Genomic DNA, 17062 nt, shown 5'->3' with positions numbered 1-17062 from the left:
TGTTCCCTCGCAGGGCGCTGCCATCTTTGTTGTTCCCTCGCAGGGCGCTGCCATCTTTGTTGTTCCCTCGCAGGGCGCTGCCATCTTTGTTGTTCTTTTAATGAAAACAATCTTTGGCTTTCTTGATTGGCTGGAATGAAAGAACTCATTCATTCCCACCATGCACATGGGAAGTCAGGATTGCCAGATATCCCTGGCAACAAAAATTTTGCAGCTCAGCGAAATTTGACAGCTGGGTGGTGATCAGGCGGGTAAGTACAGTTATTATGAGTTGGAAATTGCCTATCCCTTTCGGCAATAAAAATCTGCCTGGTCACCATTTGTTCAAAGTGGGACTTTAGTATGCGCTTAGCACATACTGTTTTGTCCTTTGCTTTCTCAAAGTTTATGAATGATGACTTACTTTGCATGTCTGAGCAATGTACCCGGATGCAGTTTAGGATTTTCTTGTAAGATTGAGACTTATTCAACTAGAACCATATTATCTGAGAGCCATAAAAATCTATTTATTACTTACAAGAACTGAAAACTGTTGTGTTCAGATAAACTGATACAAAACCTAGAGGCTGCCCGTAGCTACAGCAAATAGCTGAGATTCTCCTGTGGCTCCCTAGCCTCTGCTTTCCAAACCTAATGATTTCAATTTTTTTGTCTTTTGGAACCTGTAGAAAGAGTTTGTCTATGCACCTGTGCTGTAAAAGTGATTGCTCTGTTCAGTGCAGACAGACTGGAGCTGCGTGACTTCGCTGAATAGAGTTATTGTGTAGTGCCAGCTGTGTGCACAGCCATTACTAATCACAGTGCAAGCAAGTGCATAGCTACTGATCCTACCTGCTTGCATTGCATTGCAGTCTGTAATGACAAGGTACACAGGGGCATGCGTTTTTGTTTATAATAACCCTACTTGCTACCTTCGCATCTATTCAGCCTACAGAACATTACTACTGGCAATATGTCACCAGGGCAATGTTTCTCTATACACTTTCCACAACTTTTAAAATCTAACACTGGAAAGAAAAGAAATGTTAGGGTGATGCCAAGATTCTATTTGACCATTTAATTCCTAATCTGCAGTAGAAGCATAACCTAAATTTAAGCTTACCTTGTGTGCAGTAAAAGACAGAAATAATGTGAAGGGATCATATGTTGTAGTGATCTGTAAAGAAATCTGTTGTAAAGGCAAACGGCAAAAGTAATTTCACATCAATACTTTTTTAGATTGATCGGTAAAGCTGTGGATGTTGTATGTTATACATTTATGATTTGATTCAAAAGAAGCCATACATTGTTACTAGATAGCCCTTGATTGAATCTTGCAGTGCACTTATACATTAGTTACTGTTTATTTTAAACACATTTGCTGTGTCAGAACATAAGCCTTGTATAGTTGCCATCTATTCTAAAACTGTCCGTATTAAGCGGTTTAGAAAATATACAGAATACTTAAATATCATCCTGCAATTCCTTTTCTGTTACAGATTTGGGTAGCATGTGGAAGGGTTTAGAACCTCTGAGATTTTCATTTGTGTATGTGTGGTTCTTTTTGTTCTTTTCTTTCTCCACTCCCTGCTCATCCAGGTTATGAATGGCTCCTCACATGGCATGTATATGAGTCTGCATTTTGAAACTTGCATTTAGATAACTTTTCACTCTGCTAGCCAGATTGCAGTTTTTTTAAGTGAGTTTGAGTTAGGCAGTTCTTAAAGACTTCTTGTTTTGAGACCGCATTGAACCTTGTACATTATATCAATACGGAAATTCTGAGAAGGTAGTCTGCACTCCCTAGATACTTCTCAAGGCTAAAACCTAATCCAAAATCACAGCTCTTGAACAAAGTGTTGAGGGATTAGAAGTGGTATCACCCTCAGATATTTATTGTCTGGTGGTCACCAGCACAAAGAGAATTATTCTTCCTGTTATCAGGTTTGAAAGGAGGTACATTTCAATATTTTGAGTTGTCAGCAGTACAGGAATTCAGGGCTTTCTGCATTTTTGTGCAGTGTGATTTGGTATGGTGCATTGCAGGTCTGTTTTGGTGCTGCATTTAAAATAAATTGCACTCCAGTGCATCAAAATATGCATTCCGTATTCCCTAGAATTTTAGCACCTTACACCACACTGGTGTGAATAAGCTATTGGGTGGTATGTTAAGTTTTTAGATGCAGCACTGAACCAGGTTTTGGCGTTCCCAGGTGTATTCTCAGCATATCTGACAGTGCTGTGTATAAGTATTGTGTCCTTTCTACTAACAATTTTTCTTTAAAATAATATATTGTAATCTGTTTTCCTTTCTTTGTAGCTGTGAACTTCCTGTGACTGTGGTTGTGGTTTGTATAGGTGGCACTTCTGTACTACACAATTTAAATAGAATTCATTATGTTTATAGGTATTCATGTTAGATATTGTTGTTTTGGAAACAATGTTATCCATATGGAAAACTGACCCAATCTTTGTATTTGTTGCCTGTGTCCCCAGTTCCTTCTTTAATTTCCACTTAAGAAAAAAGAGTAAGAGAATTTTTTTCATATTATTTTTCTTCCCTTTTATACAGGTAGTCCCCGGGTTACATAAGATAAAGGGACTGTAGGTTTGTTCTAGTTGAATTTGTATGTAAGTCGGAACAGGTACATTATTTTAATAAATGCAGTTAGAACAAATGTTTGTCTCAACATATTCTTAAGCAGTGTGGTGTCAGTTACTGTATAAAAACCTCACTGTGAGTTAATCACAAACAAAGCAAAAAAAACAAAAAAAAACAAAACTTTATTGGAACTTAGACATTCATTAACTTCTAGAGTATGCTTTGCTTTGATATGCAAAAAGAAACAACTGCAGAATTTGTCTTGGTCATTAAACAGTTACATTAGCTCATCCCTTAGGATCACCCACAACCTCAGTTGTGTTTAGCAAAAGATTTCTTCTGCAAGTCATGTAAACCGCCCCCCTCCCCATCAAGCCTCTGTCCTGCACAGGAGGAAGCAGGGAAGCCCCATTCTTATCTAGGATGTCCTTAACTCAGTGACTACCTGTATTCTGTGTTTACAAGTAGTCATTTGTGAATACTAACTACCAGATATTGTAACACACAAATGTGGAGACAGTAAAAAAACAAAGCTGTACTAAATATTGAAACAGATTTCTTTTATTATGGTTTTCTGTGGCCAGAATATTTCAATTTGGTCGATATAATGAATCATTGCTCTTTATGAGAACAACTTTTACTTGGCACCCCACTCATAAATGTTTTCATAGATTTACTTATTTGATCTGTAGTAGTGTGTGTGTGTGTGTGTGTGTGTGTGTGTGTGTGTGTGTGTGTGTGTGTGTGTGTGTGTGTCAGTGCAGCTTGCAGATTTAACTGCAATGTCTCCTTTTTATTCTAGCACAGTGATGTTTGTAACATGCATCTCTAATGCGCCTTGCAGGCTGACCTGCACACACTACCACATGTACTGAAGTGCAGCTAAACAAGTACCATATACTAGGCAGCCTATTGAAATGAATACCACATCATTGCATAGCCGCTCACAACACAGTGCACAGCAATTCTGTCGCAACCACCTGAAGGTGAATCTGGACTGAAGCTTTCAAGTTGCCAATTGCTAAAAAAAAAAAAAAGACTAGGTTATGTGGTCAGTTGCCCCTTGGTATTGTGGCTTTGCTCAAGGCATACCCACATATATATTATTAATTTTATTATGTTGAAATTCAAGCTTGGCCAATTGAAGTATAATTTGTAAGGCCATTTTGTTATACTTAATGTCACTAAGCAACTGCTGGCTTCTTTTCCTGTTCTGTGGGCCTTATTTTCTATGTAAGTCAGTATGATAGTTTTTTTTTTTTTTTTTGCCACTGAGGAATCAATATCCAACAATATATATCTTGTTAGTCAGGGAAAAAAAAGTAGACACTTAGGGAATTGCAGAGATCATAGTTTGATAATCTTGATTAAAACATTTTGTATTAAACAAAAGACATAAGAGTTGTAATTGACCTTTATGTGTACAACTACATGTACAGAGCTTTACCTCCATACAAAGCTATGTTGAAAGATAAAGCCCTGTACCTGTAGTTGTACAAATAAACATTAGGTAAAACTCTAAGTTGCAATCAGATAAAGGATCTGGTGGACAAACAGATAAAGGATCTGGTGGACAAACAAGTGGCAAACTGGTATCATTTTTTTTAAATCGTGTCTCTAAGCTGAAAAACACATACACATGCTACATTCATAATGTTCACACGAGAGTAGGAATACGCAAACTATGTTATCCACATCTGAAACGGGAGGCTCAGAGGGTGGCAGAACAAGCTTTTCTCGTCTTTCCTACTAGTCACAGGTATACGTCAGGACAGAATTTATATGGACAGCCACACCTGTGTTTAAAGGACTAAAGCCTTTTGAAGGTATTTCTCTACACATGTGAAAGACCAGCCTAATGTAACTCTTATTGGTGTACATTAATGCAATAAAACTTTGTTTCCTATGTGTAATTAGTAATTATCTACATACAAGGTGGCAGCCGTTCATGCTATTTGCTCACTGCTAATTAGAAAAAAATGACATCTTTTCAGTAATGGCTGGTAAATGGGTACCATGTAAAAGACTGAATGCTTGGTGGAACATGTGATTTTTCTTCTATTCATGAAAGAAATTTTTTGTGTATTGTGATTTGGCAGATCTGTTTTGATGCGCGTCCTTCAGCTAACAAGGCCTTGCTGCAATGCTTGTGAACAAAAGATTTTGGCAGTATATTTGCGTTTAGTTGAACAGTAAGGTCTATAATTCAATGGACTTATAATGTCAAAAGCAACAGCATTTATCTTCCTTTAAGTCACGCTTCACATTTCCTTGGTAATTGTAGTTCAAAATTCTGTAATTAGAAATACATGAGGTCTAGTTTATTAAAGCTCTCCAAGACAGGGGAAGATAGTCAGAGAACTTGGGTGATCCAGCAAACCTGGAACAAATTTCTGGAACTAAATCAGGCCAGTGGTGTCTAATTCAGGGTCGTTTACAAGGTCTTTATTTTAGCTGTCATGAAGGTGGTGGGAATGATTTTTGTTCGCTTTGTGCAACAATTTTGTTTCTTCTTTGCAGCCAAATGTAAGTATTTTTAGTTAGGACTTTCTAAAGATGTAATCTGCCTACTCTCTAATTAGGTTTGTTTCTTTTCACAAGATCTTGTTTTGGCAAAAGGATCACTAAGGCACCAATTCATAAAGCAATGATAACACATTGAAGATCATTTCTCATATTTTTTATTTTCCCAGATTTTAAGTTACTTCTTTTTAAAAATAGCAGTAACACCCCTGCATGCTTTTTGTAAAACTGACATTTCTTTCCTTGATAGATATGGAAGAGGTTTCTGTAGTTAGAAAGAAGTATAAATGTCATCCTTGGCTAAAGTGCATTCATATTGCCATTCTTTAAATTGTATAATGGCACTATAACCTTTTTCTGATGAGCAGCATCAATAGCTTCTCTAAGGCCATTGCTGATATCTTTTTTGCTTGTCATTGTGTTCACACACACCGGAAGGCTCCATACCAGCAGACTGGGAAAACGTCGTCTTTTATAGAGATAGTTTTATAACATCAGCGCCAGCTTGTGAAACCGACATTTTTTACTTTGATCAAAGATTGCCATCCTGCAAAAGAAGAGTAAGAAGATGGAGGTGCATGAAATTGAATGGGGACAGCGAAGTATATTTTATCCTCCTTAGCGGTAACCCCAAGCTACACTTGGGATGGAATTGCCAGGGAATTTAACCCACCTAGCGGTAATCCCGAGTGTGACTCGGGGTGGATTTTACTTGCAAAAAAGTCACAATCGGGGTTGCTTTAAACTTAAAAAAAAACAAAAAAAAAAAACCCCACCTACCTTGTTCTGTCCCTGTCCCCTGGCTTCCTGCTAGTCACTGCAGGTCCTGGGGACACGTTCTGCTTCTCCCATCTCCAGCCATGAAGTGTCAATTTGATCTACAGGGTTTCCCGGTGACATTGGTACATGGGTGCGGCTGGGACTTAGTGGTGGGAAATTCAAATATTTTGTATTGGATTCAATACAAAAAAGCTGCATTGAGTTCAATACAAAGAAATACTCATATAATATTTATATAATTATGTATATATTATATATGCTACTGTACACTTATATTACATGTTTTAATATATATATTTTTTTATTTAAAGTTTATTATTGAATTTAATAAATATCGGTGAGTTATGCCTAAGATCTACAACCTACAATGTAAAATAAATTTCCATAAAAAAAAATGAAACACTTTTTGCATGGAGATTTCCTCAGAATTAGAACCCTAGGGGGTTAAACAGCTTTAGTCTTCAGCAATGCCCATCTTCTTCCTTTGTTTCTGTAAAGTAACAAATGAAGGACACAGCTGCAGGAGCTGCCCACTGTCATCATACACAGGAGCTCTCCCAGACATCCACATTGCAGAGCCCACTTGAAGTGTCCTGGGGCTTTGTCTTGCTTGCAGCCTGCTCCATGCTGTGTACATTACAGGTGATGGGGCCTCTTTGTGGCCATGGTAACCGTGTCATACCTCATTATTGCAGCACAGTGCTGAGGGCAGGTCACACTCCTGATGCTGCTTGTGTATTTCATCCAGCATAACAGGACTGTTTATCTTCTAGAAAATTCTTTATTTCTTTGAATCACAAGCTTGTGGGTCTTAACATATATAAGCCACATCATCAGTATGAAAAATGTCAGAATTTACAGCTAGTTTCAGGTGTCTATTATTTTAAACATTGGATTACTGTTCCTGTACTGTTACTGTTTTTCCCCGAGTTATAAACCTTGTATTCTATTTTTGCTGCTATCGCTTTAAGATTTGACTTTCCCTGTTCAATTTAATAAAGACTTTTAGAGGAGAGGGGAGAATGCCTGGGACTCATCGTCATAGCAACCAGGAGTGTTTCATTCTGCACCCTCATAGCATTAAACCCAGCACTTTACTGCAACCTAGTTAAGGCAGATCGATGTCTAGTTAATGAGTTAATTCTCGTTCTTCATTCATATTTACTGTGATTGTTCACACTTCATACAGTTCATTCTGTTGAGTAGTTATGCACAGATGCAAAGGCTCAGCCTATACAGAGCTGATATTTCCACTTTGGATATGTGAAGATACAACCAGCTTCGTACCTTTGTAAAATATATAGCAAGGACACTGGGACCCCCTCAAGTGACAACAATTTAATTTGCATGTGATGCTTATTTAGGGATTTATAAGCACATTTCAGATCCAGCAAGATACATTTATTGTATTCTTATTCATTAAAGTAGCCTTTTGTTTAAATGTGGACCAAAAGTCAAACCTTTTATTTTTATATACTGCTGTGCGAGTGAAAATGATCTATTCAACACTTGCGTGTTACTAAAACCCAAATGTGATTGTACCCTTAATATACCAGCTTCTGTATCAAAATGTTCTGCTCCCAAAATAATTGATTTAGTATTAAAAATAATACTTTTTCTACATAAAACATCATTAAACATTGTTGCTTTAAATCATTATTTTCTGTTTTATCATCATGGCTTCTTTCTCTGCTCTTGTCAGATATTTGATATCTCACTGCAGCTACTAAATAATTGTCATTGGAAACAATCATGGTGACTGTAGGAACAAATGAGCGATCTACAGACATGAAGAGGGGATAGACGAGCAAGAGTTGCCCCGCTGAGTCCCACCCAGTAGTAAAGAGCAGTTGGTTATTGGTGTCTGTGTATTTTACCAATCTGGAATGGCGGATTGCTGATCAGCGCTGTGGGCCAGCTGCAATCAATTAGTTAATAAATTAGCAAATAACAGCAAAAAAAAAACATGCATTAAGCTTTTCTTGAACTGGAGCATGACATATGTATATTTTTAAAGCAATCACTGGCGTTTACATTTTACTTGCTTAGAAAATTTATCTACAGTGAATGGTCATACGGTACTTACTGGTTTATAAATATGAACCTTTGTGAGCTTTGTTTAAACTGTGCACTATCATTATCTTGAGGTAACAGTTTAGTATTTGTGTCATGGTATAAAAAGCAGCCAGGTTTTGGCAGGCTTGGCTGGGAATGGAGGGGAGGTGGCTTCTGGATGGAGCTATGGAAATTGTCATGTGATTGTGACAGGGGAAGATGATTTATTAAGCCTTTCCTATGTGTAATCTGTATCCTCCTTCTCTTTACAGTGACTATTTATTCAAATTGCTGCTGATTGGAGACTCTGGTGTGGGGAAATCTTGCCTTTTGCTTAGATTTGCAGTAAGTACATAATTTTTTTTAATGTATCTGCTTTATGTAAATCTGTTCTAATATTTTTTGTTTTATTGTAATGTGTCCTGACTTTTTTCATCTCTAAATAAGAATAAGCACAGGCGTACAGCTAAGGCTGTTAAGAACTAAATTGCTAGTTCTGGCTATTATTGTTGATTGTAAATCCATGCATTGTAATCCGTCAAACCCTGACCATAACAAAGGTAGGCTTGTGCTGTGATTTAACTATTAAATCCAGGGATATATAAATCATGGAATGTGTTGCTGTACATGTCAGGAATATTTGCCAAGATGGTAGATAAAAACTGGCTGCAGTGATCTTTCCAGTAAATATTAATGTCCTTGTAAAGGCAGGAGATGTACAAAACATTCTGCTGTCTCATTGTGCCCATTAGAGATAGGAAGACGGTGTGTGCTGCTAGGGTTATCCTAGAACTGAAATTTCAGTTTTAAAGTTCACTTAAGCAAATAGTGTTTTTTAATTTATTGATTTGACTAAAGTAGTAAATATCCTAACACTTTGTAGGTATTTTTGTGTTTTTGAATGCAAAATGAACTTATGTACAGTAACAGTATAACTAAAGACTTATGTATGACGGAGTGTCAATACATTTCAAATACGTGATGCGCACACCCCATAAAGTAAACACAATGTTCTTTACCTTCCCTAACTGAGCCAAATCCTCCATTTAAATCTTAAAGTTTTCACAACAGTTCTATCCATTATAAATGGACAAGTGTAGATGTGGCCGGGTGCTTTTTAATGAGCTACATTTTTGTAAGTAATCAGAAACCATGTTGGTAGTCACAACCAATGCAAACAGACATCAAATATATGAACTTTTACTGTAAGATTTAGTTTAGCAGCAATGCATTATAATGCCCCAAAATTACACAAAGCGGTGTTGGTTTTAGTTCACTGGCAGGTCAATTGTGTCTTTGCAGAGAAAACTGCACTAGTATTTGATTTCTGTAGCACATATTTTTTTAATGAGAGGTCATAGTTCTACTCTAAATTATGCATTAAAGTGGAACTAAAGTTATAAAATAAACAATCCCACAGGTGGTTATTGCAGGAAGGGACAGGTGAGGTCCCTTCTGGAGGTACTTTTCTTACCTGCCTGATTGTGCTGGGAAATGTGAAAAAGCTCATCTGCACATGTCCAGCATCGGCTTTGGTTGTCGGTGAAACGCAGCTTTCCTTGCATGTGCCAGGTATGGATGACCTCTCGCATGGGAGATACGTCATCCTGGCACAGCCAATCAAAATGGCTGAGGATTGTCTGTGGGAAGAAGAAAGAAAGGCGGCACTTTGCATTGGAACGTGGATAAGTAAGTCACACAGGTTTAGTTCTGTTTGAAGGATATATTGCCTCTTCGGCTTGAAAAACAAACACCCTCCCCACAAGCTAATACTGCAACTGCTTAGTAGCCGGCAGGAGTGCAGCTTAGTACAACTACTATAGCAGGCATTGACTGTTGGTCTACTTACTGCATTTCAATCTAAACTTGTTTCTTTATATTAGATGGAATACACTATATACATTTTTTTATTTTTAGATAAAAGTAATATTCGAAGAATACACATGCCCCCACGTACCTGCAGCTTATAGTTTGTTATAAAGGCAAATTTGCCTTTATTATACGTTTTATTCAGCACTATTCTAAATCCACAGGTTTTCCTAAATGTGTGAACATCAAATGTTTACAGTGTTTTGTAGGTATGCCGCAAGCCCTCAGATTACTTTAATCAGAGTGGTAAAATGCCATTTTCACTAGTTTGGTGAAACTTAAAATATAGCTCTGCCTTGTGCATTGATGTGGAACTGGCTAGTAAATCTAGGCCTAGTGTTATTTCTTGTACTGTTTTTTACTGGTTCCGTCTTTTGAGCTGTTTGCTGTGTCCAAGCTAAATGTTTAAACTTTACTTGTTGCAAAGCAAACATGGATACATAAAACACAGTGTCTGCTTGTATCCTGCTCGTTGTCAACCGGATGTAAAGTTGCTATTTAAATTGAATTTGAAGCAAGCCATTAAATACACAGGAGAGATACATATATAGGAGGTGCTTTACCGAATAAAGAATTTGTAAATTGGGACAGAGTTTTACACAACACTCATTCAGCCTCTGCTGTAATATTTTCCCAGTCGCTTATCTCCTCCTTTCAGGAGTCCCCATGTTCGCCTATAAACACTGCAGCAAAACCAAATTACTCATTTTGCTTACAATGCTGTTACCTAGTAAAATTCAGGTACTTAAAGATGAATCAATAAATGTTTTTTTTTAAATGTAGTTGGTTTAATATCTGCCTGAATTTCAGCTTTGTTTTTTTCCCTGAAGCGTAAGGGGTATTTTTAACTGCTGGAGCAGACATTACAGAATTTAATAATGTAGAGGGTTGCAGGTTATAATGTAATCTTCACTGTTTTTTATTTTATTTATTTTTTGTCCTTAATTGAATATAAGACCAATGTTCCCAAAGATGCATTAGTTTTTCTATGTTTCACTTTTATCTGGGACACAAGGCTGGGAAGATGAGGTATATTTCTAATGAAATTAACAAAGAAAGGATTAAGGTTTCAGCAGAGGCGGAGGTAACCTGGATCCTTTTATTCTCCAGCAGATCAGGTACCTCTGTATATATACATAATTTAACAGGCAAAATGAAAATCTCACACTGCATAATTTTGAGTTTGTTTTGTTCCTTTACTCCATGAAGGTTCACATACCTTCAGTCAGCAATTATTTCTAAATGAAATCCTGTGTCTCGGATGTATGGGAACTTCAATTGCGAAACGCCTTTGGAAAATGCAAGTAGTTTGGCTGCAATGCTTTCATGGTTTCAAAGACTATAACACACAATACAAGTACTCTGATGAGACCACTTTACTATAACATCACATGATGTATACTAATTTGGTTTGTACAAAAATAATTCATGGACAATCTGACTGCTAGCATTTGCAGAAGACAGACACACTATTTCTTTAATGACTTGCTTCCTTTAACCCCATAGATCCCTATATATATTTTTATATATATATATATTTGAAAAATAAAGTGCTCATACTTTGTGCCAGAGATTTCCAGTAATCCCCATACTGTCTTCACCCCCCACCCCATTTAGTCCTCCCATATCATACTTTGTTCTATCTTTGTAGTATCAGCCCTTCTAGTGTGTGTCTGCATTTTTAAGAATTAATGCAGCAAGTCTTCATCTTTTTCTACCAGGGTTCTCCTGTGGGCAACAAATACTTGCTTTAGCTCCATGAACCCCAATCGCATCATTATAATTAATTTCCAGACATGTAGAAGGCAGAGAGAGCTTTTGGTGAGCAGGGGGTAACCTCTGCATGCCAAAGGGGAATACAATGAATAGATCATCTGATCCTATTCAAAAGTCACTGATAGAATGCTGTCACACAGCTTTCTGCATGGTGCCCTGCACTATTTTTCACCATGCTGTTGCTAGGGTTATGGTTCTTACATTCTAAAATCAGTAATTATTTATTGTAATGCATATTTGACACAGCTGTTAGAAGAGATAGCACAGTATGTTGGGGAGAAGCTACTCTGCATCCAATGCTGGGGAAGGAGGGGGTGGCAAGGGAACAAGCGGCTACCTGCTATGTGTGACCCCGAAAAAGCACCTGGACATGAAAAAACATCTTGTCAGGGAGCATTTACCTTGTGGTGGTGTGAGCAGGATGTCAAGAATTAATAGAATTAAGTGTCCACCTGCAGCATAGGTTGATAGGAATTCCTGTCCCTATTGCAGTACTTTAGATAGCATTGAATCCAATAGATTAGAATGCTGAATTTTGTGAACGAGAGGCCAATGAATATTATTTATTCTTTCTCCCACAGTCATACAAAATAAGGCAATACTGTTTCTAATGTTTAAACCAGTGGAATAATAATCTTCTTTCAATTAAAGATTACATACCTCTGTTCCATAAATATTTATTACACCTTCTAGTGAAGTCGAGCTAATGTCGCTTCCTGTTAGTGTTACCGTGATACTGCACTGCCCTTATGTACAGTAGTCTGTTCTCGTTTGCACTTCAGTGTGATGAGAAGACGAGGACATTGATATCGGCATATACCAGCCAATTATCACATGGCGACGCCTAGCCCCACATTCTGGATTGACAGGCATGCCTCCCTCTGCTGTTGAAACCCTTCCTATGTGAGCTTCAGTTTCTGGGAAGGGGAAGCATGTGAAACCCAAATAGAGGCATTAGATCAGTTAAAAAAAAAAAAAAAAGTTTTTTTTTTTTTTTTTTTTTTTTGTTTTTTCGGTTTGTTGTCAAATTTAGGAACATTAGTTGTATGGATGCTAGATTTTCACCCAAGGCAATCTTAAACTCTTGTGTACGGTGTGTAATCTATATTTTATTTATGATTATGTGCCCCTCTTCAGCTTCCACTTCTTAGTACTGCAGACTTGTTTGGATTCTCCTGCACATCATATCCCTGCCATTACCATCCAAGTGCTCATAGTAACTGTAGTAACTCATAGTAACATACAAAGTATATGTAGACCTCTCACCTACTGAGTACAGGAGGTGGTACTGCCTCTGCATAGCTCAACTGTTTAACTTATTACTGATCGTGTGTTAATTTTCTGATAATTTACAATTTTTCTTTTCTACAGGATGATACATACACAGAAAGTTACATAAGTACAATTGGCGTGGATTTTAAAATCAGGACTATAGAATTAGATGGAAAAACAATTAAACTTCAGATAGTAAGTATTTAAGTGGTGTTGTCGTAAAGATCATTTGCTAATTTCTGCATTGGTAGAACCCTGGATGAATGATATTGGTTTAATTGTGCAGTCAGAGTACTTATCTCTCTATAAAATCAATGTCAATACTCATGAAGTTATAAACAAAAGAAATTATCAAATGGAAAGTGTATGTCCAACCAAATCATCTATTTTATAATAAAGCAGAGGAGGACCAGAAGCCATTAGTATTTTACTTAGACCTTTGTTATATTTGCCCTTATTGCCTGACCAACTGATGTTTTACCAGGCAGGAAAAGTGAGGGGAATTCTTCAAAAATAAAAAAACATTTTAGATTAGGTAGGGAAAGAATGAGGATCCTGCCAGCTTTTTATTTGGGTCTCACTTGAAAAGTTTCCCTCACTTCCTGTCTGATGAACCCATTGTTGTCAGGACTAGTCATCTCCATAAAAAAATAATCATATAGAGGTCTTAAAACTTCCCTACTAATTCCCAGAGAAAGGCTCTGAATATTTACATACTGAACTGACAGATAATATTCAGATATGCCGACCCCTCCTTGTTTACGTGTCATTTAATGCAACGGTCCTCAACCTGTGGTCTGCAACTCAAGCTCTGTGCACCAGCCGGAGCTGCGGACCATGTCTCCTGTATGCATTGCAGGCTCAGGGCGGTGGGAGGGTTGTGTCTCTGGGGGTGGATTCCGGCATCATGACGTCACTCTGGGGGGTTTCTTCCCCCTTTGAGTGAAATACAGCTTCCCCCGCATGCGCGGTCTGCTGCCCGTAAATTTAGTGGCCCGTAATGTCCAAAAGGTTGGGGACCACTGATTTAATGGATAAAGGAGGTGAAGGCAGCTTTGTAGTTGTCCATAGTCTAGAGAAATACAGTTGTATTGTTGTACAGCATGTATTTGTATTATACGTTATATTGAAGCATATTGTTTTAGAGGTCTGTTGAAAACTGATTTGCTAGAAGTTAAATGTTTTGACTTCATAGCTAATGTTGGCCTAGCTGCAGTCTAGCACATTTAGTTTTGTGTTTTTAACATATGTAAATACAAACCTATGAAGTGCTTGTTTGCCTGGAGAAGTAAGTGTTCATTTTAAGGCTGCAATTGTTTACAGACTACTAAAGGTTATATGTAAATGTGATATTGAGACTTCATAGTAGTGAACCAAAATCCAGTAAATGAAAGGGAAAGGCTAGATGATGCTGAATTTCTGTCAGCCAGATAATGAAGTCCTTTAAAACTGAGTTCCTGCAGCTCTAAACACACAATAAAAATGTGCAGTTTAATCACAGAAAGCAAATTCAGTACAGAAGATATCCTGTATCACTGTCTGTATTAGTCTGTCATTTGCATTCCCTATTTATTGTACAGCGCTGCGTAATATGTTGGCGCTATATAAATCCTGTTTAATAATAATAAAAGAGCCTGTACAACTATGCAAGAATAAAGGTAAGGCTGGTGTACAGTGTTACCAAATCTATTTGTTAATAAGTTGGGGACTTATTCTTCAAGGGAATTGTCAGGTTAGCTCTAAAACTGCCACTTACAAATAGCAGCTACCATTGTTCTGTTATGTATGTTTCACTCTTTACTTCTTAAGGAGTCAGTGATCTGGATAAAGACAAGTGATGTGCAGAACAGTGTTGCTGGTTCTATGTCAGTAACTCGATGGGTTTTAAAGCAAGAATAAACTTGACATCACTGGATTCTGACTCCTAAAACCCTTTTAGCAGCTATTACCTATCATACTGTTATCCTACCTAACCATCGGACTAGTAGGTGAATGTGTGTCAGTAGGGAAAGGCTAGTGGTTTATTCATATGGTGACATTTTTGCTTCTGAGAGTTGTGCACTTTCTGTGGAAACCTTTTTCCCCCTCTACAATAGGATTTGGATTTTTAAAGAGACAGCAGGAGGATTGCAAACTGCATTATAACATATAGAGCTCGTCCTTCACTTCCCAAAGAGGTGTAAGCTGTGTTACACCATTATTGGTGGCAAACATTACAAGCCTGACCACAATATTGTAAAAAAAAAAGTCTCTGTACATTAAGATTTAAATATTCTGCTAGAGTACTTTCACACTTTTAAAGCGGTTACTAATATTGATACTGAAGTTTACATTAAAGTTTCTCTGTGTTCTTTAGCGATTAGTGTTTCTCCATTACAATATTGCAGTTTTCACCACTACTTGGTATTTCTTTGCTCCCTGTTTCTGGCATCAGAGAAACCATTTAGTATATGTCTTGCTTATCTATGTATGGCTTTAGTCTTTATTTCTCAGCAATATCTTCAATACTCTGACATTCGGAAGCATTGACATTATTCCATCCTCTGAATGACCTATATACAAACCACACATTAATTGTGTATTTTCCCCAACACAGTGGGACACAGCTGGCCAGGAAAGATTCCGAACTATCACATCCAGTTACTACAGAGGCGCTCACGGCATCATTGTTGTGTATGACGTTACAGATCAGGTAACTTAATCATTTGATTCTTTATTTGTATAAAGTTCATTTGATGCTTATTTTTTGTGTTGTCCATAGCCTTGTAATTCAGGGTGAAGCCCATACATAATTTTCTAGTGTATTGGCTAAAACAAGGCCAGCCTAAGGAAGATTGATTGGCTGTGTACTGTCACTAAAAATCAAAAAAATCCCTCAATATAATATTGCCTTCAAAAGTGGTCATGTTATTATTTCTTTATTTATTTGTATATTTTTAAATATATATATATATATATAATATATATATATATACTTTTAGCAGGGTGGTTAAGCTGCCTCCCCATGGTCCTGCTGTTATGTATCTACCCTCTCCCATGCATTTAAAATGTATATTATGTCCCAACCAATCCAGTGTTGGTAGGACCAGAAAAGCAATCCCATTCATGTAAACACAAGGTAGACCTAATTTTTTTTTTTGTGAAGTTTAATGCCACTATCATTGTGAATTGTCCCAATGACAACGCTATCCCAGGAGGACTGCTGGCACCTATTTTCTGTTATCTGGGGAGTGTTGCCCACTTCTCCACAGTAGGAAAGAGGGGCAGAGAAGCTCTGGTTTTATGACTGGTTACATCAGCAGATATCAATGTTTCATGCTTTTTTATATATATATGTTCTGAATCAATCACTTCTATTTCTATTGCTTACTTGGCACAGCACCACATGAGGTGAATTGGCTGATTTTGTTGTATAGAATGAACTCATTTGCAGATTAGATATATTAGATAATATACCTCTGAGATCTTGCTTGATGGTTTTCTTTTTAAATTCTATAGCTGACATTGAATGATACTGGCAGTTTGAGATCTGATTTGTGCTGCTTCTAAACCTGCAAATGTGTTAAGAAGCCATAGCGTGAGGATGGGGCATGTTTCCCATTCTCATGTGGACACATGCCAGAACTTTCCAAGGATGGTGATATGGTGCAGGTCTGTGTATGTGCCATTTCACATAGTTTATTATTATTTAGTTGTATTTGCTATAAACTGCCACTAGAGGTCACATGTAGAAAATAGTTGTTGGTGTTAAGGGTTGTCTTTTATGTCTTAGATTAGTCATTCTTTTTTTACTCTAGTATTTAATTGGTAAATGATTTGACTTTTTATTTTCTCCTTACCTCCCCAAGGAATCCTTCAACAATGTAAAGCAGTGGCTTCAGGAGATAGATCGTTATGCCAGCGAAAATGTTAACAAGTTGTTGGTAGGGAACAAGTGTGACCTGACCACAAAGAAGGTAGTGGACTATACAACGGCAAAGGTAAGATTTATCACCGATGCAGCAAAATTATAACTTGCATGAGTAGATATATACAAGGATTCTTAGGTTGGGTCAGAGGGCATATGAGATCAATCCACATTATTTTCAAGTACATTTATTCTTAAAAAAGTTTGATATGAGAGGGGGATGTTGAGTTTATCCTGTGTCTGTACACACACACAGACTTGCACTCTCTAATTGACTTCAGTAGTGAATGTACTTTGAT

At 37.3% G+C, this 17062-nt stretch overlaps 1 protein-coding gene across 1 annotated transcript in view; it reads left to right on the top strand.

The window, feature by feature from the left end:
- RAB1A (RAB1A, member RAS oncogene family) overlaps nt 1-17062 on the top strand; it is a 29675-nt gene that overhangs the window by 7864 nt on the left and 4749 nt on the right. Inside the window, exons 2-5 of the mRNA XM_072409567.1 lie at nt 8212-8284; nt 12956-13051; nt 15453-15548; nt 16705-16836. Of these exons, the coding sequence (XP_072265668.1) occupies nt 8212-8284; nt 12956-13051; nt 15453-15548; nt 16705-16836 (397 nt within the window). The remainder of the gene's footprint in view (nt 1-8211; nt 8285-12955; nt 13052-15452; nt 15549-16704; nt 16837-17062) is intronic.

This window comes from Pyxicephalus adspersus, chromosome 4, assembly GCF_032062135.1.
Source record: "Pyxicephalus adspersus chromosome 4, UCB_Pads_2.0, whole genome shotgun sequence".
NCBI lineage: Eukaryota > Metazoa > Chordata > Amphibia > Anura > Pyxicephalidae > Pyxicephalus > Pyxicephalus adspersus.
The sequence above is the reverse complement of the archived record's forward strand: the minus strand, read 5'-3'. Positions and strand labels throughout refer to the sequence as shown.